The 23014-nt window shown below is 47.6% G+C and overlaps 1 protein-coding gene across 1 annotated transcript in view; it reads right to left on the bottom strand.

Annotated features, from left to right (window-relative positions):
* Window positions 1–23014, bottom strand: part of LMNB1 (lamin B1) — a 505711-nt gene that overhangs the window by 140780 nt on the left and 341917 nt on the right. The window contains exon 8 of the mRNA XM_069625602.1: window positions 3201–3305. Within this exon, the coding sequence (XP_069481703.1) occupies window positions 3201–3305 (105 nt within the window). The remainder of the gene's footprint in view (window positions 1–3200; window positions 3306–23014) is intronic.

Here is a 23014-nt window from a genome sequence, read left to right as displayed (position 1 = left end):
CAAAGCAGAGAGCCTACCGCAGACATCCCCTCAAAGCAGAGCCACACACCTTGCTGAAGCCAAGGCACTACGGGAGGAGTTAAAAGCCCTGGAAATGAGCAAGGTGACCCAGACCCTACAATACCTGAAACAAAAGTACTACGAAAAACGAGATAAAGCTGATGCCCTCCTCGCGGCAAGGCTTCTTGCTCAAAGGGCAGAAAGATGGGTAGACATGCTAGAGAGGACAGATGGAACTCTCGTAGATACAATATAATCTTCCCCAGAGGGCATACGAGAGGCGTTCGCCTTCGTTTATGAAGACTTGTACACCAGCGACCCTCCTCCCCCACCGGGGAGTGTAGATGCTTATCTCAGAGTCAGATCTCCCTGCACTCACGCGCCCCGAGGCTGAGGCCCTTGACACCGGTCACTGAGGAAGAAGTTGCAGAGGCCATTAAACGTCTTAAGTTGGGGAAGGCGCCTGGGACGATGGCTTCACCCCCGGCTTCTATAAAACATTCACTGCATTCCTTATCTCCTTCCTGGTGGCCCTATTCAACCACATCTTTGAAACAGGACAGGCACCCCCATCCTTTGCCCAGGCCCTACTAACGGTCATCCCAAAAGAAGGTAGAGACCCAAAACACTGTGGGTCATATCGCCCCATATCACTCCTCAACATAGACGCCAAAATATACGCGAGTGTAACAGCAGCCAGATTAGAAACACATCTACCGAAATTAATACACACGGATCAAGTCGGCTTTGTCATGGGGAGACAGGGAGCGGATACAATGAGGAAAACATTACACTTGATACATGAGGCAAAGGGGAGGAGTGACGACCCGACCCTCCTGTCGCTTGATGCCGAAAAGGCCTTCTACAGAGTGGACTGGAGTTCCTAGAAAGGGTTCTAGTCTGGATAGGTCTTGGCCCCAAACTACGCTGTGCCATTAAGGCAATATACTCGGCTCCCCAGACCTCTGTGGTGGTGAACGGTGGCTACTCAAGGTGGTTCCCACTAGAAAGAGGCACCAGGCAGGGCTGTCCATTATCTGCCATACTATTTGTGTTGTTCCCCGAACCACTGGCGCAGAATCTTAGGCTTGACAAAAGGGTGGAAGGAATTAAAGTAGGGGACCAAGAATACAAACTAGGCCTATGTGCCGACGACATCCTCCTACATACAACTAACCCCTTAAGTTCGATACCGGCGGCTATGGAGATAATTGAGGAATACGGCCAATTGGTCGGCCTGAAAATCAACACAGTGAAATCGGTCCTCCTCCCGATAGACAAGAGTAGGGACTCAGAAGTTGGGCGATTTTCACCCCTAGGGATGAAGGTCAGTCTCACTACGCTGCGGTATTTAGGCATCAATGTGACTCGTGATCTGGGTGATCTATTTGAAGCCAACTTCCCCCAGATATACAAAATACAAAAAGACATTGAACGGTGGACAAGGCTCACCATCTCATGGATGGGCCGACTGAACACCATCAAAATGGTAATCTTGCCAAGCTGCTTTATCTATTCCAGATGCTCCCCCCATCCAACTTCCCAAAGAATTGTCACCACCAAAAAAAGTCCTACACACCTTCCTATGGCAAAACAAAAAACCCAGGGTCGCTGCTGCCTTACTTCACCTTCCGAAAGACGATGGCAGGGTAGGTCTCCCAGACAGAGCTCTACTACAGGGCAGCGCAACTGCAAGTGCTAATCCCGCGCGTCAGACAGCAAAAAGACCCCCAATGGACAGGGCTAGACAACTATCACCTCTGCCCTTTTATCGTGGGAGAATGGTTATGGGTACCAGGACCCCAACTGCGAAACAGCATTAAAAATAACCCCATCCTCGGGGCCATATGGAAATCAAATAAAGGAATTAAAGGAGTCACAACATGGCCCTCCCCTAGCGCATCTATGGGCTACTGGCATCCGGGACGATCTTCCTGACCCAGGCAGTTTTGAATCGTGGTACGAGGCGGGGCTTGTTTGGGCAGGGCAACTACAGAGGAATAACGCTTTCATCACTATCCAAGACCTGGAGGAAGCCCTCGGCATAGGTCCGCTCTGTTTTCCAATACTTAAAAACTGAAAGGCGTCATGACCCAGGAGGTCTGGAGGGAGGCTTTACAGAGGGATACGTACATAGGCTCCAAGGGACTCATCAGTGCGATGTATACAGCACTAGTTGGAGTCAACAACCCCCTCGGTCACCTTGAAACAGAAGTGGGGAAAAAGACCTTGGGAGAAATCTCTCCCCAGAGACAGACATGGCTTAAGATATGTAGAAGGACTTTGAAAACCTCTCTTGTCAGTACAAATTACATGTGATTAAGCTTTTATATAGGTGGCAATACGACCCACTCCGGCAAGCCAGGATGTAAGTCCTTTTTGTTGGCGAGGCTGTGGCCAGAAAGCGGACTACTGGCACATGTGGTGGGGATGTAGGGCGGCCAAGGCGTATTGGATGAGGTGCTCAGTTGGATCAAAGAGCTTGAAGGAGAGGAGAGGGAGAAGCAGCCACTCATGATCCTATTTAGCTTGGTCGAGACAGAAGAACAAACACTTAAAAGTACCCAAAATGACACATGGGCTCCTGCTTGCTGCGAGGGCACTGCCTCACAACTGTGTGGAAAAGAACAAATCTACCAACCAAAGCTGAGTGGATCAATGTCTCCCTTAATATTTTCAACATGGACAAGCTAACAGCAGCCATTCATGGTGATCACACTTCCATTGACAATGAATGGTCCGAGTTCCGAGCCAAGTACATTACCTGAAGTTGAGTGCAATACAACACAGTCAAAGCATCATTCCAATGATCTGCCTATTACTTTAAAGTTAATTCCAAAATGTCATATGCAAGTACCATGCTCCGAAAATAACTCCTTTGCCGGACTATAGAAATCATTGAACCCATCTGTTGCCTCAAGGGTTGCAGTGTGGGGCGAGGGGGCAGGGGTCAAGTTGGGGATACTAGTTAAATATGAGCAATTGTAAAGCAGTCAAGTTATTTCATATTCTTTATAATGAAAACAGCATTATTTATGTTGAAAAAAACAAAACCAATTTAAAAAAAAGGCATACAGGAGGGGGACAGCAGTTTTTGTATCAGATTTGGCTCACAGCGGTTCCTAATGTCGTGGAGCAGAAAGTAGGGCTAACATTATGGCAGTGTCCTTCTACAAAGAAACAATGAAATATTCACTCACAGTTACAATCTGGTCTGCCTTTAGAACATATTTTGCAGTAAACTTGTAAAGGGCAGTAGAATCGCCGATGCGTTTCGCCATCTCCCAGCCTCCCATGGGTTGATCCTGTACCAGGAAGAAAATAAAAGTCAGGAAAACCACCACTAACACAGTAATGTTGCATTGACTAGGACTAAAAAAAGACATACAACTTTTCTAAATGCTCAATAAGAAATCAAAAAAAGCATTAGGATAGTGTTTGTCCTTTCACAAAAAGGAAAAGAACTAATTTAGAAATGCCTTATCCAGAACAAATCTATAGTTTGCATCTCGAACAAAAGTAACACGTTTGTTACTGGAGATCAAAGCAGCAGTGCCAGAGGTAGCAAATTGAATTCCTAAAGGTTTATCGATCAGGCAACAAGTCCTTTCATAAGGCATGACCACACAAAAAAAATCTAGGTAAAATACAAAAAACTTGTATAGCCATGTAGAAATAAACATGCAGTATGCGTGCAAAAAAACAAGGGGGGGTCCTGGGAGTCCCTCTGCCAGACAGTCTTGGTTGCGAGAGACTTACTCAGAGTCTTTAGCTCACTATCTTTCACAGAGAAGAAATATCCCAAACATCAGTCTTTGTCCTGCCCTGGGGCAGTCCAGCATCGAAATGCCAGGCAATTCTCCTCTGAACAAGAGTACAAAAAAAAAGCAAAGATGTACTGCATAGACAAAAACAAATGTGCCAGTATTGTCACTGTAAGAACACCACCAATAGCTTTCCACCAACATTGCTTACCCTGCTCTGGGCAAATGCTGCCATCTCTTACATTAAGCAGAGACCTAGTAGAAAGACTTTGGCTGTTCACTGACAAATCTTTTTACCAGCTCCATTGCGAGATCTAAAAATGGCTATAATTTTATAAAGAAAAGCTAAATCGGACATCAAAATGTGCACTCTGCATTGGCAAGTAAAAATGCAGTGCTGTTAAGATGCATTTAAAAAAAAATCAGCCCAATATGCAATGTTATGATTTTCAGTCCTCTGTGGGCAGGTAGTGCGTCTATTATAAGCAGCATTTGGGCATAGGTCTTTCAGCGCAGTCTCCTTTAGGAATGCTCTGTTGGCTGCAGATAGAGAAATTAAAGCCTGAATTCGGATGTTTGCTTAAATATATGGTCATCGGAAGCATCGAAAAAGAGATTTAGATGACAGCATATTTAAGCACACTAGAGTCGGTATTGCTGTTAATGGAACAAGACACATACTTCTTGGCAGTAAGGAGAGTGGCTTGTGTTTTCCAAACTCGCTTGTCTAGTGCCAATCCCACCACTCACAAAACTGATTGAATGGGTGCAATGTGGAAGGTAACGGACCCGTCAAGCTGAGCGATTGGAAGCTGTTCCAAGACTAGCAGCAATGTTCCAGTGGACATTGTGAGGGGAGTTATCCTAATGTCTAACAGGTGAGGCTCTACAAAACGATTTTGGAATATAGGCTCAAACTCTTAATATAGGTTTGCACTAACCAAACGTTTGTTAGAATCGCAGAGCGGCCAGTCTTACCTAAGGAGGAGGATGTGAGCTGTAGAAAAGTACATTGAACTCAGTAAATACATGGGCCCAAAAAACACTTCTAGTGAAATAGACATTTTATATACATAATGCAATGTTATATTTAGTTGAGCACGTTCCATAACAGAGAACATGAGCAATACTTTAGGTGAGTAAACCAACATTAGGGAATGTTAGGCAGGGATTGATGTAGTAACCCTGTTTGTTAGGCAAGATTGTTTGCAGTATCCTTTGGGAGACTACACCAACCTGGCCCTCCTGGCAATAGGTAACCCAACCTTTGGTATAAGTGTGTACTACACAGGTTCGTAGTGTGGCTGAGAAGCCAGGCGTATCTCAAGAGGGGACAATGTGAGCTGTAGGGTTATTACACAGATTCACAGTGACAAGTTTCCTCAAGGTTTGATTAAACAATTATTAATTTAACAGTCAGTTGAATAAAGCTTTCTTTAGAAGGGAGCAGTTATATGGAACACAAAAATGCACTTAAAAATGCACTCAGTTTCCGTAAATCAGTTGATACTCCTTGGTGGGGATGCACACAGAAACTTCCTATACCCTGACTGGACATTGATTTAACACTGGCACATTTAGAGCAATACCGAGTTTGGTGTCAAAGAAAAGGTTTTAGGGAATAAGATAAAGGTTAACAAATCTTTAAACATGCAAGTACTTTTAAACCCTGCAATGCAAAGTAAATGAACACTTTACTGGGGGAAATGTAAAGCACAAAGTCTATCGGGGAACCAGGACAGCCAATGTTAATTTAGTAAAAATCTAGCTGAGCCGCAGCACTTCTTGCAGGTAGGTAAAAAGTCCTGCAAAATGTTTTAGAAATCTTTGTAGAAAAACAGATTCACTGTAGGACCACAAGCTGGGAGGCCTGCAAGGGGCAGAGCTGCAAACAACTCTACAAAAGCAACCAATACAAGTTTCAACTGAGCTAGCAAGGCTAAAGAGGTAAGCAAAGCCTTAGTTTTACAGTACCTTTGTTTAGAAATTGTTCCAGCTGGCTTTTGTTCCTGTGTAGGTCTGCAGAGCCATTTGTTCCTGGGCCTCAATCTTTGAGACAGGAGGGAGGACTTCTGGGGACTCATGCACTATGAATGTAAGTTCAGTGGTAGCAATGGGCAAATTTCAAGTCAGCAAAATTCACGGTTTCAGCTTCTCGTGTCTCGCAAATCGCACCACCGCTGTTCTTGGATACCACTATGGACTTACCTCGCATCTTGGGTCCAGCACTCTGTTGAGGTGGCTCAGGCTTGGTCAGTCCTGCTGCAGGGGAGTCTGGAGGATCTTCCAGAATCGCGGGTCCAACTTCGATTCTGGTTTTACTCTCCCTGGCAATCGGTTCCTGCAGCAGCAATGGAAGTACAGCCAGCTCCAAAAGGATATCTAGATGAGCTTGGCGTCGACTGGTACCACCAACCCAAGGGGAGAAGTTGTCCTTTGCAGGATGTCTCTAGTCGAGGCAAATTTGGAACTTCAGCATTGCAGCAGGGCTACACCGGGCAAACCAACGGTCCAGGAGTTGCAGCAGGCGTCTCTTCCAAGTTCTTCTGATTCCTTCGTCCAGTGGTCTACTACCTTCCAAGCAGAAAGCCTGGCCTTTTATGCAGGTTTCTCCCAGGGTGGCTGTCCTCCAAGGACAGCCAGCTGGCCAATCACCTTTACGGACATTCCTGTAACCGAGGGGATTAAGCACAGAGATTCGGGCACCTCCTTCACTTCCTGCCCCTGCCAGAGACCCTGGAGCCAGAGGCGGGTTTCAGCACTAAAGCCCACCAAAGAAAACTAAGGGACCAAACCTAGTTTGGGACACAGTAAATCTCAAGCAGGACCTTTCCAACGGGAAATGGCGAAAAAAAAAAAAGACTGGGTCATTCTGACAAAATGGGCACCCATGGGAGCTTTACAGCAGCTGCAATTGCAGCCTGCGGTAGAATCACAATGCTAAGAAAATGTAAACCACTGCCACCAGCCATTAATTGTAGAAAGAGTAACACATAAGTTACTCCCTGTATAGTAACTAACATTCTTAGTCCATACTGTATGGGCATCCCTTCCAAGGGACGGGAGATGAACCTTTCACCAGAAAAAAAAAGTTCTTCCCCTTTAAATTTAGAGGCATGCAGGGGTGCGGCCCAGGGAGCATGCGCTGCCCCGACGCCACACCTCAGTCCCCATTGACGCGACGACCATCGATTTAACATTGCCTAATGACACCAGTATTATTAGGGGGCGGTTGGTGGGATGTATGGAGAAAAGGGGACTAGACTAAGTAGTCACTACGGTGAGTAACTGCTAATTACTCTTAAGTCCCCGTCCCTCCATACTGTATGGGCAATTACAACTGAATGCAGCCCCAGGGTGGAGAGGAGACCCTCCTTAAGCAAATAGGTTCCCGAGAACCGCCAGTCCGAAGGCCGCATCAGATCTAGAGCCGGCATCCAAACAGTAATACTTACAGAAAGCCAAGGGAGAAGCCCAAGTGGCCACCCTGCTTAGGACTTGCTAAGGGACATGCTGCTGGAATACGATGGGCGTTGCCTTGGCCCCCATTGCGTGTGCATGCATCTTGGCCCAGATTGCGCGGGCATGCATCTTGGCCGGAAGTAGCTTGTGCTGACCCTCGTACGCTTCTTTGATGGCAGAGGCCATCCAGCGGGGGCACCTCCGAGAGGCTAAGGAGCTCCGAAAACCATAGTTCCATGGGGGCCGGCCAGGCTATCAGAATAATGAGTCAGAGACTCATTGATTTTGCAAATTACACTGTGGGTCAGGGGAGTGGGCGGAAAGGTGTAGGCTTTCATGCCTGTCCACTGGAGGTGAACTGTGTCGCCCAGCGAGACCCGGGGCCCCGACCTTGGAGGATGCAAACTGGGGACACTTCTTGTTGTGCCAGGTGGCAAAGAGATCCACGTGGGGGTGACCCACCTGCTGAAGATCTCCTGAAGAACGAGGTTGTTTAGCTGCCACTCAATTGTCCGCTCCCAGCCGGCTGGGCTTGGAAATTACCAACTACCAGGTTAGATTCCCCCGGGAGGTGGACTGTCGTGAGGTCAATTTAGTTTTCTAGGGCCCACTCCCACATGCTCATAGCCAGTCCGCACAGAGGAGTGGGATCTGGTGCCTTCCTGCTGGTTGACGTAGTACATGCTGGTCGAGTCGTCTGTCTGGATAAGGACAACCTTGCCCCTGAGAAGCGGTAGGAATTCTCCGAGCGCTAGCCAGATGGTGTTCAGCTTCAACCAATTGATGTGGTATTCCTGCACCTGTCAAGTTCTGGTGACGTGGAATGAGGCTGTCCAGGGTGGCTCTCAGCCTTCCAGCAAGGAGCCCGTGGTAATGGTGGCCTGTGGGGAGGGTGGCCATAGGTTGCAGTCCCCTGGACCACCATTTTAGGTCTGGGTAGAAAGATGGAGGGAGGTTTATCATCTCGGATTGAGAGCCCCTCTCCTGGTTGAATGAGGCCCGGAGTGCAGCTGAATCCTCCGAATACTTAGTCTTGTGTGCGGAACTTCTAATAGGACCGCTGCAATTAGATCCAGGAGATGTTACCACCATGCAGAGGTCACACCTTTGCTGAAGTGGGTGGTGGCCCCTCTTGATGGCCAAGATTTTGTCCTCCGATAAGAAGAGCTTCTCAGAGCACGTCTCCCAGATGAGTCCCAGGAAGGTCAGCAGCTGTGACTTTGCGATTGAGCGAGAAGCCCAGATCATGTAGTGCGTTCATAAGGGCATGGGAAGAGTGGTGAACCGCTTCTGGAGATGTTGCCCTGACAAGCCAGTCATCGAGGTATGGGTAGGTGGAGACCCTGCGCTCTCAGGGGGGCCACCACTGCATTCATGAGTCTGGTAAAGACCCTGGGGGCCGAGATGAGGCCAAAAGGAAGGACCTTTTATTGAAAATTGTAGCCCATGATCCTGAACCGTAGTAAAGAACGATGGGGCTGCCAAACCGGGATGTGTAGGTACGCGTCCTTCATGTCTAGGAAGTACATCCAGTCTCCCTTGTCCAATATCTCCACTATAAAAGCTGGCGCAACCATCTTGAATTTTTGAAGGGGTAAGGAGAGGTTGAAGGTGGAAAGGTCCAGCACAACTCAGGCCCACCTAGTTCTTCTGAATGGCGAAAATCCTGGAGTAAAAGCCAAAGCCTCACTGGCACTTCCTCCACTGCCTGGCTCTCTACGAGCAGCCAGATCTCTGCCAAAAGAGTTGCTGTCCCAACATGTGGGGGCGGAGGGGAGGAGAGGCTGGGATAGAAAGGCAGTAGCCCGTGGATACTACAGAGAGGATCCAGGGGTCCGAAATTCTGGCACCAGCAATGTGCATGGAGGGAAAGCCTGCCCCCGCCCCCGCCCCCCCCCCCACCGGGGACACGTGGCCCTTACACCCCCCCCCCCTTTAGTTGCTTGCACTGGCTCCGATACTGAGCAGTCCGGCTGCCTGCAGAATCCTCAATATGTACGAGCCCTTTCCGAGCTTGCTGAGATTGGGTGTACTATTTGGGTGTAGTCTTAAGGATGGATAAAGACTGGCGTTTGAGCTGTTTTCTTTTTGTCCAGCTCCTCGTCTGTGGAGGAGTGGAAGAGGGGCCCTCCCCCACCCCGCCACCCCCCTCGAATGGTAGATCTAGAATGCGCTCCTGGACATCCGGGTTGAATTTCATTGCCCGTAGCCAGGCCGTTCTCATGTCAGTGGCAATACAGATGGCACGGCCTGAGGTATCGATATGAGCCACTGTGGATTCCATGAGGTCATGTGCCACCAGCTTGGCTTCAGTTAGCCTCGTCTTAAAGCGGGATTGGCTCTGGGTGGGGAGTACCGGGAGGAAGTCTGCAATTTCCCACCATAATCTCTGGTTGGCGGCAGCCAGCATCGCATCAGCGTTGGCCTGACGTAGATGTAAAGAGTAGTTGGAATACAATTTCTTGCCAGATGCCTCCAAGATCTTCTCCTTGCCTTGCAGCGCCGCAGAGGAAGAGGAAGAGGACGACTGAGGCTTTGAGTATAGTGATGCTGCAGCGATCACCGAAGAGTGGCTGAGGATGGGCCGAAAGCAAGAGTATACCCCCCCCCCCCTCCACCTGCCTGTACTTGGCATCCAGGCATCAATTGACCGGCTGGGCCGAGTGGGGTTTGAGCCAGCCCTTCTTGGCCAGGGATACTACATCAGTCTGCATAGGAATCCCCGATTTGGCAGAGTGGCGTCATGTGAGGACTTCAGCCAGAACCCCCTGTGCCGGCTGCTAGACCTCAGGTTGGGGTAGGCCCAGGTACTCCCCAGCCCAGCAAGAGGTTTGTGGAAGGCCCTGGCTGAGGATGGCGTGTCTGGATCCTCCAGATCTGCAGGATACAGACTAGGAGGATCCTGTGGAGTAGATGGCACCGGAGGCTAGGGTACAGGGACTGCAGCCGGAGGCTAAGGAGGCGGTGGAGGTTGCAGAGTTGGCTGTGGAGCCGGCTGCACCGGGGCGTGGGGGCCGATGGGAGTCTGGTGCCGCTAGCATGGCAGGAATGACTTCCCTGATGGAGTCTTTGATGACTCCCATCTGAGATGACTTCATGAGGCCGAGTAACTTCTCTAAGAGCACCTCACGGACCAAAGAGGTGGGGGGGAGGCACGGGTGACGACAGGTTAGCAGCAGGGAGGTGCTGGAGCCGCTGCGTACCCAGTCCATATGGACGCCAAGAAAAGCCACCCTGCACAACTGAGGGGCGGGGGGTAGACGGTGGGCCTCCTACCTGGTTGAGGCCAGTCCCACCTTGACATTCGTTCAACGAATTCCTGGAATGTCGGACGCGTGCCCTTTTCTGGCACAGCTGCCATTTTGTCAAGCTGACTGCCTGTGACATGCATGCGACGTGGTGCTCAGCCCGCTGGGCCCAGCCTCGTCCAAGACTCGTGTGTGGATCATGAGGCCTACCCTGCCTTCAGGTCTAGGCCCGGTAGGTGCAACACCCTTGACCAGAGGGTCAATAGAGCTGCGTTTAGGCACCCCCTCGGACGTATTGCCGGTATTAAGGTGTAGCCCCTTGGCCATGGTGCCGGTAAAATGGGGTAGCCCCTCGGGTGTAGACCCATTCCCAGTATGGATGAGAACTTTTTCCATGTATGAAATAAGGAATTGGAGTACCAAACAAATTGTTCTTGATGTGCTGCATGACTTTTGTATAAATCAGTGTTTTCTTTTGAATTTTGTTGAATTATAAAGATGGGATATATCTTTTGTTACTGTTTTATAAAATATGAAATAAATTGATATTTTGTTAAAAATAAGGAAGTTGTATGTTGTAATTTAATAGAACTAGAGACATACTAGTGTGACAAACACGATTAGTGTGGGGAAGCACGTGACCCTTTGAACAATTTATATTTTTAGTATTACTATTTCAAGAGGGCTGTTCTAAAGTGGTCCATCTAAAGATTACCTCTAGTCTGAGGTGTCACACAGTAAAAGAACAATCCAGTCCCTCAACACTTCGCCCGGGAGGATCCCTCGACTAAAGGCCGGTAGCTGAAGCAGCCTCAGTGCACGTCCGTAGAAGGACCCGAGACCCTCCCGTGCAGGAGAGTCCCTAGGAAGGAGTCTCCCTTGCGGGGAGTGATGAGAATCTAGGCCGTACCTTGGGCCGGGTTCAATGCTTCACAAAGTTCTTGGGATCCTCTGGAGGTGACCTCTGGAAGAGCTCCCTCCACCTGGCTAGTCTGTTCTTCACCACCTTCGAGGACAGGGAGTCGCACGCTGAACATTATTGCCAACCGTGGTCTGGGCCAAGGCAACATAGGCAGAGGGCGTGGGGGTCTGAAGTTGGTTGGGAAGAGCCCATTGCAGGATAGACACCTGCTGAGCCCTGTAGAAGTCAACATGCACCAGGGAGGAGCTGGACGCCTGAGGATCGACTATTTGAATGATAGAAAGGACAAAATTATCCGCGCGTGGAATTACATGGCCGAAGCCAAACCCAGGAGCGCTGGTGAATTTGGCCCGTTTGTCAATGCGGAAAAGGGGACCGAGGTGTGGCACCGGAGGGCAGAGTCAGGGCAGTGCATGCTCCCTGGGTCACACCCCTGTGCACCTCAAAATTTAAAGGGGAAGGGTTTCTTTCTGGTGAAAAAGGTTCTGTCTACCGTCCCTTGTAAGGGACGCCCATACAGTATGGATGGGACGGAAGAGTAAGTCTGAGAGAACTTACCTCTTGCTATAGAGTTTCTTGCATCTTCAACTACTCACAAGTCTAACAGCCTGTGGCCCTACATTGATTCTTTTTCTTCAAAGACTTCTAAAACATTGTGCTTCAGCACATATAGACTTTTGCCCATCGATTTGGCCTAGCCTGTCTTCACTGAATTACTTTTAATGGGAGTGTTAAGGGGGAGAATCTGAAGTATTTGATTGCTTAAGAATATGTGTGGTCTCTTGTATGTTCCAATAACCTTTTCCTTTAACTTACTCTGAATTGATTCTAAATGCAACAGTGATCTATTAATGTCCCCAGCACCCTAGCTGTCGCCACCTGAGGGTGTAGGTTGTCTGTGTGTCATCACGAAAGGGTACTTCCTGATTTATAAAGTATATCGTTTTTGAAGTGCATTTGTGTTGCTTTTATATTGCTCCCTTCTGAAGGCTTATTCTAACTGATAAATTAATTGTTTATTCAAGAAACCAGGTGGCTAAGTGTTTGACTACTTGTCAGTGAATCTGTGCAACTCCACTACACCTCACAGTGACCCCTCTTGAGATAAGCCTGGCTGCTCAACATGCTACCAAACTGTAGTACAAGCTTGTACCGAAGGTTGGGTTTCCCCATTACCTGTAGTCAGGGTTGTTGTGCACCCAAAGGGTACTGCATACAATCGTGCCCAACAACCCCAAGGTTGTTTGTGTTGCAGGTGGGTGCAGGGCCAAGTAAAGCCGGCCAGAGCAAGTGAGAAAGTGGGAGCAGGAGTCCCAATGCAAACTACCTCAGTCTTACTGGCGTTGAGGCAGAGGTTGTTTGCAGCACACCACGACTGAATTAGGAACAGTCAGTTATGAGCAAGTTAGAGGAGGTGGCTGAGGGTAGCCTGGAGGAGAGTTACGAAACCCATGTCACGGCTTCCACCAGAGACTCTCACAGACAGTAAGGCCTAGGTTGGAGCCCTGTATGTCCTTAAGTTTCTTCCAGCCAGATTCAGTGATAGGAGAGGGATAGAAAAGAGAAGCAGTTCGAGAACATCGGAGAGAGATGCGACATAGCTAACTGCAATGGGGAGTAGGACCAGTAAGTGAGCGGGAGCGGTGCTCCTCTACTTTTTTAAATTATATTTTACAGCTCCTATACTTTTATTTTAAAAAGGAACCGTTCTGGAATGGTTGTTTTAAAATAAAGTGTGGGAAGATGTTGAAACTTGCACTTTCAGTGCACTGCACTGAAAGATCCCTTAAACAGCAGGTGCACGTGTTGGGGGCGGGGGTGGGGGGGGGTGTATTGTGTGTGGGAGAGGACGTGGTGATGGGGCTTGTGGGGAGTGGGTGCAGACCAGCAGGGAAAATAGTTCCACTACTTCTTTTCGTACATTTTGACCAAGTAGAACACTTACAGGCTGGTGTACTGAGACATGGGAGGGTGAATGGGGCGGGGCAAAAACAGGGCGTTGGGCACATGGTACAGGGGCCCTGAGGACAAGGTAGGATGTGCAGGACGTTCATGCAGGATGTAGTCCACAATAAATGTTCGTAAAAACGGTAGCAACAGTTACGCACCCAGCAAGAAGTGATTTTAAGAATGGTAACATCAAGTTCGATCTAGTTAAGGCAGAAAAGACATGCAGTGCAGCAAGTATGCTGAAAATCACAGCTCTGAACCTGATCCACTTGGCACAGTAGACCAGAAATTGTTAATAGGCGTGAACTAACAAGTAGGATGGAGTGACTAGACAATTTTTCCTTCTTTTACACACAGATACACAGCTAGAAACAATTTAAGCACACAGGCGCTTTCAAAGCAGGACGGCGGCACAGTTAAAACGGCTGGTAAAGCACTAAAAAAGGTCACCAAAACATCTAGGTTAGAGATACTGTTAGGCAAGATAGTATGCAGTATTCTGTGGGAGACTGCACCTGCCTTGTCCTCTTGGCAATAGAGGACCTAACCTTTGGTATACGCATGTACTACACAAGTTGGTAGAGTGAGCAGCAAGGATCATCTCAAGAGGGGTCAATGGGAGCTGTGGTTTATTGCACAGAGATCCACACTGACAAGTATTCACATAAACACTTCCACTCAAGGTCGTTTCTGTAAATAAGTAGATAACCATTGAGGATGGCACACAGACAATTCCTATACCCTGAGGTAGCTTAAATAACTAGGACACTGGATATTGATACATCACTGGCACATTTAGAGGAATACTGAGTTACGTGTCAAAGGTTTTAGGGAATAAAAACCAAGCTTAATATTCTTCCGCAGGCAAGTACTTTTAACCCGCCAATGCAAAGTAAATTAACCCTTTCCTGGGGGAAGGTAAAGCACCAAATCATAGGTAACAAGAGTCTGTCAGAGAGCCAGGACAGCCAAAGTTAATTGAACAAAAGTCTGAGCTGAAGAACCTCTTGTAAGTAAAGGCAATGTTTTAGAAGTTTTTGTAAAAAAATTGAATCACTGTAGGGCCACGAGCTGGGAGACTTGTGAGGGGCAAAGCTGCAAGCAACTGCCGAAAGCAACCTAGGCAAGTCTCAACTGAGAGCTATAAGGCTACACACAAGAGGTAAGCAACGCCTTAGTTTTACAGTACCTTGGGTTGAAGAAATTGGTTCCAGCTGGCTTCTGTGGTCTGCAGATACTGTTCCTGGGACTCAGTCGTGGAGAAAAGAGGGAGGACGTCTGGGTACTCCTGCACTATGAATGGCAGGTCGGCAGCAGCAATGGGCAACCTTCAGATCAGCTGCAATTTGTGGTTTCCGCTTCTCGTGCCCCTCACAAATAGCACCACCCCAGTTCTCAATATCACTATGGACTTTCCTCGCATCATGGGTCCAGCACTCTGTTGGTGTCTCAGGCTTGGTTAGTCCTGCTTCATCGGAGTTGTAGCATCTTTCTGGAGCTCAGATCGACTTAAAGACACACTCAATTCTGGTGTTCCTCTCCTGGGCAATCGGTTCCTGCAGCAGCAATGGAAGTACATCCATCTCCGAGAGGATGTCCAGATGAGCTTGTCTTGGGGTTGATTGGTCTCACCAACCCAAAGGGACAAGTCGTCCTTTGCAGGGCGTCTCTAGTCGAGGCGAATTTGGAGCTTCAACACTGCAGCAGGGCTTCACCAGGCAAACCAACAGTCCAGGAGTTGCAGCAGGAGTAGTTCTTCGGAGTCCTTCGTCCAGTGATCACTGTCTTCCAAGCAAAAAGCCTCTCCTTTTATGCAGACCATTCATTTGCAGTCTAGCTGTCAATCACAGCATGGTGGCTGTCCAAGGACAGCAGCTGGCCAATCACCTTTGGGTGTATTCCAGTATTCCTAGTCCTGCCCCCTCCCCTGATAGGTCGATTATTTCACCTGGCTAGCGAGGCCGTTGGCCCGCAGGCCGGTGATCCTGCACCATTGATGTCATTTTTTGGGGCAAACTAAGATGTGCCTCGCTTTATATCTGTATGTCGCCATGTACATCCCCACCGCCCTGCTCACGTGCCTGTTCTCGGGCGCTTTTACTGATAACCACCAAATCACACCACTACGCCTACTCTCTACTATACACCATCATTCAACTAGATCACAGCTATAAACCTGTTAAACCAGCCTAGCTCTTCACATACAAACAATGCCATCATCACCCTAATAAACGCAGATAGCTGAGCACATTCTGGCTCTGTTCGCATAAGTTCCTCAGGCCCAACGCAGCCAGAACCCAGTCTGGGTGTCCACCCACCAGACTGAACACATCAATCTGATTTCCTCAGCACCACACCTATTACTTAGGAAGCAGCCCTCACCCAACATCTACACTAGCTGCACACATCCGGTGCACCCAAGCACCATACAACACTCCCTATTGACTTGAACTACGGTTCCCAAGGGCGTTCAACCTACCAGCGCTTTGAGGTCATACCAATGATATATAAGGCGCTATATAAATGCCAACTAACATAACATAATCAACGGGATTAAGCCCAGGGAGTTTCAGGTACCTCCCTCACTTCCTGCCCGTGCCAGACATGCTGGAGCCAGAGGCGGGCTTCACTGGTGAATCCTGCCAACGACAAACAAACAAAGGGACCAAACCTGGTTTGGCGCACAGTAAATCTCAAGAAGGACCTTTCCAACAGAAAATGTCAAAAGACTGTGCCGTTTTGTCAAAATGTGCACCCATGGGTGCTTTACTGCAGCTTCGATTGCAGCCTGTGAATAGAAACAATGGTAGGAAAAAGTAAACCACTGCCACCAGCCACTAATTTTAAAAAGGGTAACAAAAATGACATATGAGAAACTATACAAAGGGGATACCAAGTAACCCCTACAGCACCCTATTGTAAGATAGTGTGTGCTGGGTCTAGAAAGTTAAAATGTAAGTAAAGTCATTTTCACTTTACTGCTCTTGGTCACCAAGCAAAGGTATTTAAACCTTTGGAAAATCTAAGAGACTTCCTTCCCTGTGCCACTGCACTGAAGGTGCTGTGCGACAATGTAAAGATGCCTATGGAGTTTGCCAGACACCAAAGTCAAAAGAAACGTCTAAATAACAGAATACATGAGTGGGAAAAAGGTCCCAAACTGAGAGTGCACTTAAACAGCGTGCAGATTTACAAGTACGTGTAATGCAGAGCATTTTAGCGATAAAGAAAATAGGCTGTTAATAGGGCTTCAAGAGGCAGCCCAACATTTAGAGAACAGGGCCTCAGCTGTGGCATTTCGAATAAGATGGTGAGGGATACAGTACATGTGAAGTATGAGAGAAAACCGCAATAAGGTGGGAGTTCCTAGGAATGCCGGTGCATTCAGGCCAGAAGTTCAGTGGTCCAAGTCAGCAGAGCAGGCAGGGCCAGATTGAAAGATAGGCAGAGTGGGTTGGGGCTTAAATATGTGACAGTGAGGTTTAAGGGTGGAAGATCACAGGAACAAGACAAACAGGGTGTGCCAAATGGGCACCAGGAAGTTGTGCATAAAGCTTTCTTACCCAGTAGCAGCATGGAGTTCTGGCTGATGCAAGACTAGGGGAGATCACCACGAGAACCCATTCGATCCCAGCCTCCAGAGCCCTTTTAGTTGGCCCTTTGAAGGGGCAGACTATTGCCTGCGGCTCCAGGGTCTGCCTCCAAATGAAGAAATGCCTAGCCAATCAGGCGGTAGGAAGCAGGCAACATCAGCTTCTATGACCGTGCCGGCGGCCATGTTGCAGTGCCCTTGTCGGCCAGCTCAGATGTTGGACTATTTTGGCTTTTTTCACAAGTCCCCTCAGAGTGCTGGCCCTTACAAACAAGAATCAATTCAGTCTTCCGGGCCCCTGAAAAGGGTGACAACCACACAGCCATATCCAGCCACGAAGATACTCTTGCCTGGAGCCTGCCTAGTTGATCCCAGCGGCAGAAGCCCTTCCAGTCCTGTCTTCATTCTTCCAGACAAGGCATTCAGACCAGATTTTTGGCTGCAGATCCAGAAGTCTCCCACCTGCAACCTCTTCTGTGCTGAGTAAACCATGCAAAGAAACTGTTGCCTAGAGTCTTCCTCGTTGATGCGGAGAAATACCTTCCGAAGGCCTGTCTTCCGGCTTCATGACTAAAGAATCCATCAACTGGGTTTTTGGCTGCAGATCCTGAAGTCTTCCTGCTGCAACTGTTCTGAGGTAATGTGTTGGCTGGGGTAGTTAATTACCATAAGCCTGTATGATGATTTCTGTAAAGCTTGCAGTGTTCTGCGATTGCGAGTCCTCTTGTGCAGTTCACCCAGGCCCCCAGTGGAATGCTCCTAGGGTGTCTTCTTTGAAGTCTCATGCCCCTAACTTCGTGAACTACTCACTTGTTTGAACATTCTTCCACAGGAACTTTTGCCTGCAACAGAACCCACTCACCCGGCCTACAGCTGGCAACTAGAACACTAGGGTCCCTCTCCTGCCTCGGAGTGAACTCATGTAAAAGAATGGGGGGGGGACTGGATAAGGAACATGTCAATTACCTGTAACTGTTCTCCAGCATGGGTCTGGCATAGATTCACACGCACTTCTGAACTGTCTTTCTCCTAACAACCAATCACTGGCCTCTGGGTCATACTACCCCCAGCCAATGACTGACTTCTACCTAAGCTCCTCCTCTGGCAGCCATCTTCAGATTTGGTAGCACGTAATGTGGCAGTAGGGGTAGGAAGAAGGGGGTCGCATGTGAATCCATGCAAGACCCATGATGGAGAAACAGTTACAGGTAAGTAACGTTCCTTCTCAAGCATGCACAACCAGGGGAGGTGGCAAGGCTCAACATGAAGCATCTCTTACCTCACCAGGCTCACCTTCAAGCGAACAGGTTGCGCAGCACCACTTGGCTGACTCTGAACTCCTCCCAGGAATCAGTCGACGCGTCAACCTCCATGTAGCAGCCCTGCAGATATCAAGCAGGGGCACACCAGACAGGACCGCAGTAGTTGCAGCAATTGCTCTGGTCGAATGGCCTCTCGGACGGCCAGGCAACCGTCGCTTTGATGGTGACAATGGGTGATGCAGCCGGAGAGCCACCTGGAAATGGAAGCCTTGGAAAGGGCCTTCCCATGGTTCACAAGGCCAAAGTTCACAAAAAGTTTAACGTCTTCCAGAAACTCTTTGTGCGGTCTACATGGAACTTCAGCACTCTCGCCACATCCAGCGAGTGCAAAGTCCTCTCAGCCGGCGACAAAGGCATCGGGAAGAATATAGAGGCTCCTTTAGATGAAAGTCCAACAGCACCTTGGGCATGAAGGAGGGGTGCGTCCACCGCACCACCCTCGTCTTGTGGATTGTCAAATAAGGTGGCTTACAAGAGAGGGCCTGGATCTCTCCCACTGGTGCGGAGGTGATGGCCACAAGAAAAGCCGTTTTCCACGACAAACTTCAGTGGCGCAGAATGCGTAGGCTCGAACGGGGGACCCATGACGCTAGTAAGCACCACATTAAGCTCCCACGCTGGGGCCGGAGCCTTCACTGGCGGGAACAAGCAAAATAGTCCTTTGATGAACTCCTTGACCAAACGATGCAACTGTAAGGATGATCGTCCAGGAGATTTGGTGTAGCGGGAAATATCCACCAGATGAACTTTGATGGAAGCATGGGCCAGTCCTGCCATGGCCAACAACAACAAATATAGAAGCACCTGCAGAGCAGTGACTCGTAGAGCGTCAATCTCCTGGTTACGGCACCAAAAGGTGAACCTCTTCCACTTGTGCCTGTAGCATTTCAGAGTAGATGAAGCTCTGGCCTTGGTGAGCAGCTCTGGCCTTGGCGAGCTCCTCCTTACAATCCGCTGGGAGATAGTTAGGGATGTAACGGTATACCGTGAACAACGTAATTGAACAATAATAACCGTCACGTTTATACTGGTATATCGTTTATAATGTTAAGTGTGCTTTTCAATCTGATTTGGAAAGGGTAGAGTAAGCAAGTGCTGCGCAGTCTTGGTCTTGCACTGTTGGATGTGCAGTCTGCAAAGGGGGCCTTGTTTGGCAGACAAGAGCATAGGTAAAGTGAGGCCACATTAAATGCAGCTTTGCTGCTGTGACCGCTCTTTCTCTGTGATCAGTAGAGTTGAGCCAAAGATCAGCCGACTTTGCACAAATTGTGTTGAAAGCTGACCAGTGCCTGAACCTATGCAATCCCCATGCAAAGCTGGTAACGATGAGCTGGCTCTATAAGCATACCGGAGACCCTAGTTCATAGACGCCGCCAGACCTGGATTTCATGGGCAAACTAGAACAATGTTATTTTCATCCGGGCATTATTTATTTGAAATGCAGCATACAGATTTTAAACTGTATCACAGTCATGCTGCTCCGCGCTACAGGTAAGATCTTCTATGGTGATTGTCTCGATTTTCAATTTGAAGACCACAGGGACAAAGGAGTTGAGGGCCTGAACTGAAAGTGAGCATTTTATTTTTCCTTTTGCTCATATGTAAACAAATGTATTACAACGTTCAGTGACTTGCAAAACAGTGGAGCCAGGAGCAGTTTGCTTAGCAACCACTCAGCCAGCAGGAGCAGAAATTTATCAATTCAGCCTGGCCCGGCATCATGTGCCATTAGTTCAGTAATTTAAGGTCAAACATTGGAACAGCTCTGGCTGTAGAAATAGTTTTAAAAAAAGGGGGTCAGTGAAGTCATGCATATCAAATTAATCTCCCCAATGTTTAAATTCAAGGAACTGGTTTCCCATGGTCATGGATCGGATAGCCATCCAGTTCTGATTTAGCTTAGAATTCTGGGATTTTTAGTTTTCACCAATTTGAAAGATGGGGAACTACACATCCCAGAATTTAAAGGGGGGCATGAACTGGATGCCCTCCTGATGCATGTCCACAAACAACTTTAGTTCTGTAGACCAGGCATGGACTGGCCTTTAGAGCAATAGGCCCATGGCCAAACCAAAAACACAAAATGCTTTTGTGGGCCAGTTCTATGGGTCAAAGTGGGACACTTTTTTGGCCAAAGTGGGCCAGTTTGATGAGTGACTTCACTATGGGGCTAATAGATTTGACTACTGTTGCTGAATATATATTCTTTTAAATGTACAATTTGCATCACATTTGATCAAAAATCTCCCCCTTGCGTAGAATTCAGACAGTGTTCCAAATGGAATGAATTTCAATTTGCAACTGTGGGCCAATATTATCTTGGTGATCGAGACAATATTATGCTCCAGTCCGGCCCTGTTGTAGACTGAATCCTGGGCCCATCTGTGCTTTCTGCTAGAAAATAAACTGCCCCGCCCCACTGTCCTCTGTGTAGATTGGCACTGGAGTTGTTGCTTTGCTTTATCCTTCACCTACCTGCCTTCTGCATATGCCACTGGACTCAACAGGCAGGAAAGATTCTACATTCAATTTGAAGTATCCAGAGCAATGGGGTGAAAGTTTTTAGGTCTTTTCTCAATTTGTGACAACCCATGAAAACATTACTCCCTCTGAACTTGCATCACAAGGCTCATAATGCACTCAGACTTGGGGGTGGTGGCCGGGGGGGGCGGTTTGGAGGACAGTGATGGGGCTGTGGTGAGGTGGTGGTCTAGGCCATATTTGTGCCGATATGCATTTTAACTTTGTCATTCATTGTTTTTTGCCATCATCTTTAAGGTAAATTAACACGTATTTTGCAAGAATCAAGAGAAAACAAATATCAACAGAAGGCAGTCCCTTTAGGATTAGATGTTCAGTGGTTACTCCGACATCAAACCTTTATAATACACTAGGCAGATGGTAAACTAGCTACAGTGATTAGATCACTATGCAACCTTTCGGTGCGTCTGTGTTGGCCAAAATAAGCCTTTTGTCGCAGCGAGGGGTCATGATGCCCATGCCATGTGGTTCCAAAAAAAATGCAAGTCGAGGCCAATTTTCAAAGCGATGACCTGTGACTGAGTAGCAAGCTCATTGCTTAAAATGTGCTTTATAACACTTCCACTAGTCACTCTTTCATTCAAGGCGATCAATGAGTGAGCACCATGAACGACCAATTCTGCAGCCGCCCTAGATTCCTCAAGGATCCGCTAAATGTGTAGAGACAAGTTTCAAAATGCTACCTTGCTGCAGCTGGAAAAGCATGCCTGCGTATTCGTAAATTAACTAAAAAGCATTGACTTAATGGTAAGGAACTTCAAATGCAAAATGGCAATGTAAAAAAAAGTTTTTTTTGGTACAAGTAGTTTCAGTTGGAGCAGTTTTTAATCCCATGCCGTAAACCACACGTGCATGATACAATCAATAGGTTATACCAGACCTGCGTTTATGGAACTGCGGAACCTGAAATACTAATTTAGGCCGCACGATTCTCCTTTTTTTCCTGCTCATTCTCTGCATTCTTTCGCTCCAAAGATTTGATGTTTTCAAAAAAAATGTTTTCAAATCTTCCTTCTATTTATGTGCTTCAAAGACCTATTGATTTTACCAAATTCTGCCAAATCCTTAGTATTTGTTTAAAATCTGAATATTTCCTTATGTAATTTGAGTTCAAGTTTTTGAATATGTTTCAATAATTGTGTACAATCTATATTTGCTTATCTTTTCAACTTTAATTATGCTTTTTTCAAGTGCAAAATAATCTATTAAACTTGCTTTAACAAGGACGGTTTTCAGTATCTATAGTGGCGCAAAATTTGTGATATCCGCTGTCAGGATACACAAAACTAAATCAATTTAAGTCATTTTAGATTTCTTTACAACAGCATAGTGGATACTGTTGGTATAACAATTTATATATATATTTTTTGCATGTCCTAATCCACACAATGCTTTAAGGGACTATCCCTAACTCTTTTTATGTATGAAACGCATACATATGTTAGCAATAGGAAGAATAAATACAGTGCCAAGAAGGAAAAGGCTTTACTTTGGGTTGGTGGCTTTGGGGGTTATTTATAACAGATTTTTTTTTTTAAACTTTATTCAACTGAACACATAAATCGGAGCGAGGCACAACAAGGCATCAATTTACAGTTATACCAAGAGTCATTTACAGTAGCATTCGGGGTTACAGTACAGATCACATGGGGTAGATTGTTCAGGAAGCATTGCGATCAAGGCTAGAGAGAGGGGTCAACTCGGAGGAGGGTCTACCGAGGGGATTGGGAGGGAGGAGAAGACTCAGCCTGAGTTAGGGGACAGGGCAGACAAGTAGTTGCGAAAGGGATGCCAAATGTCCCTGGGGCTTGAATGTGAATGTTGTAAAGCCCCCCAGTTTTCCTCAGTGTCATTTGCCCAGGTGACTGCCCTGAGCCACTGCGCAGTCGTGGGAGGATTGCGGCGAAGCCAGCACAATAGTATACAGCGCACTGCCAGCGCCAAACATAGACCTGCTAATTTCCTAGAGTCCCGATTCAGCCCAGGTAGATCGTGGAAGAGGCAGCGCATGGAAGAACGGTCAATGGTATGGTCTAGTATGTCAGATATTGTGGAGCATATTTTGCGCCAGTATTGCGTCAGGCTTGACCAGTGCCAGACCATGTGAATGTAGGTAGCTTGGTCAGCGCCACATCTGGGGCAATTCGGCGAATTTTCATGAAACATGTGATGTAGTTTAGTGGGTGTGTGGTGGAATCTGTGCAGAACCTTAA

This window comes from Ambystoma mexicanum, chromosome 6p (genome assembly GCF_040938575.1).
Source record: "Ambystoma mexicanum isolate Mex_15411 chromosome 6p, UKY_AmexF1_1, whole genome shotgun sequence".
In the NCBI taxonomy this organism is placed as follows: Eukaryota; Metazoa; Chordata; class Amphibia; order Caudata; family Ambystomatidae; genus Ambystoma; species Ambystoma mexicanum.
The sequence above is the reverse complement of the archived record's forward strand: the minus strand, read 5'-3'. Positions and strand labels throughout refer to the sequence as shown.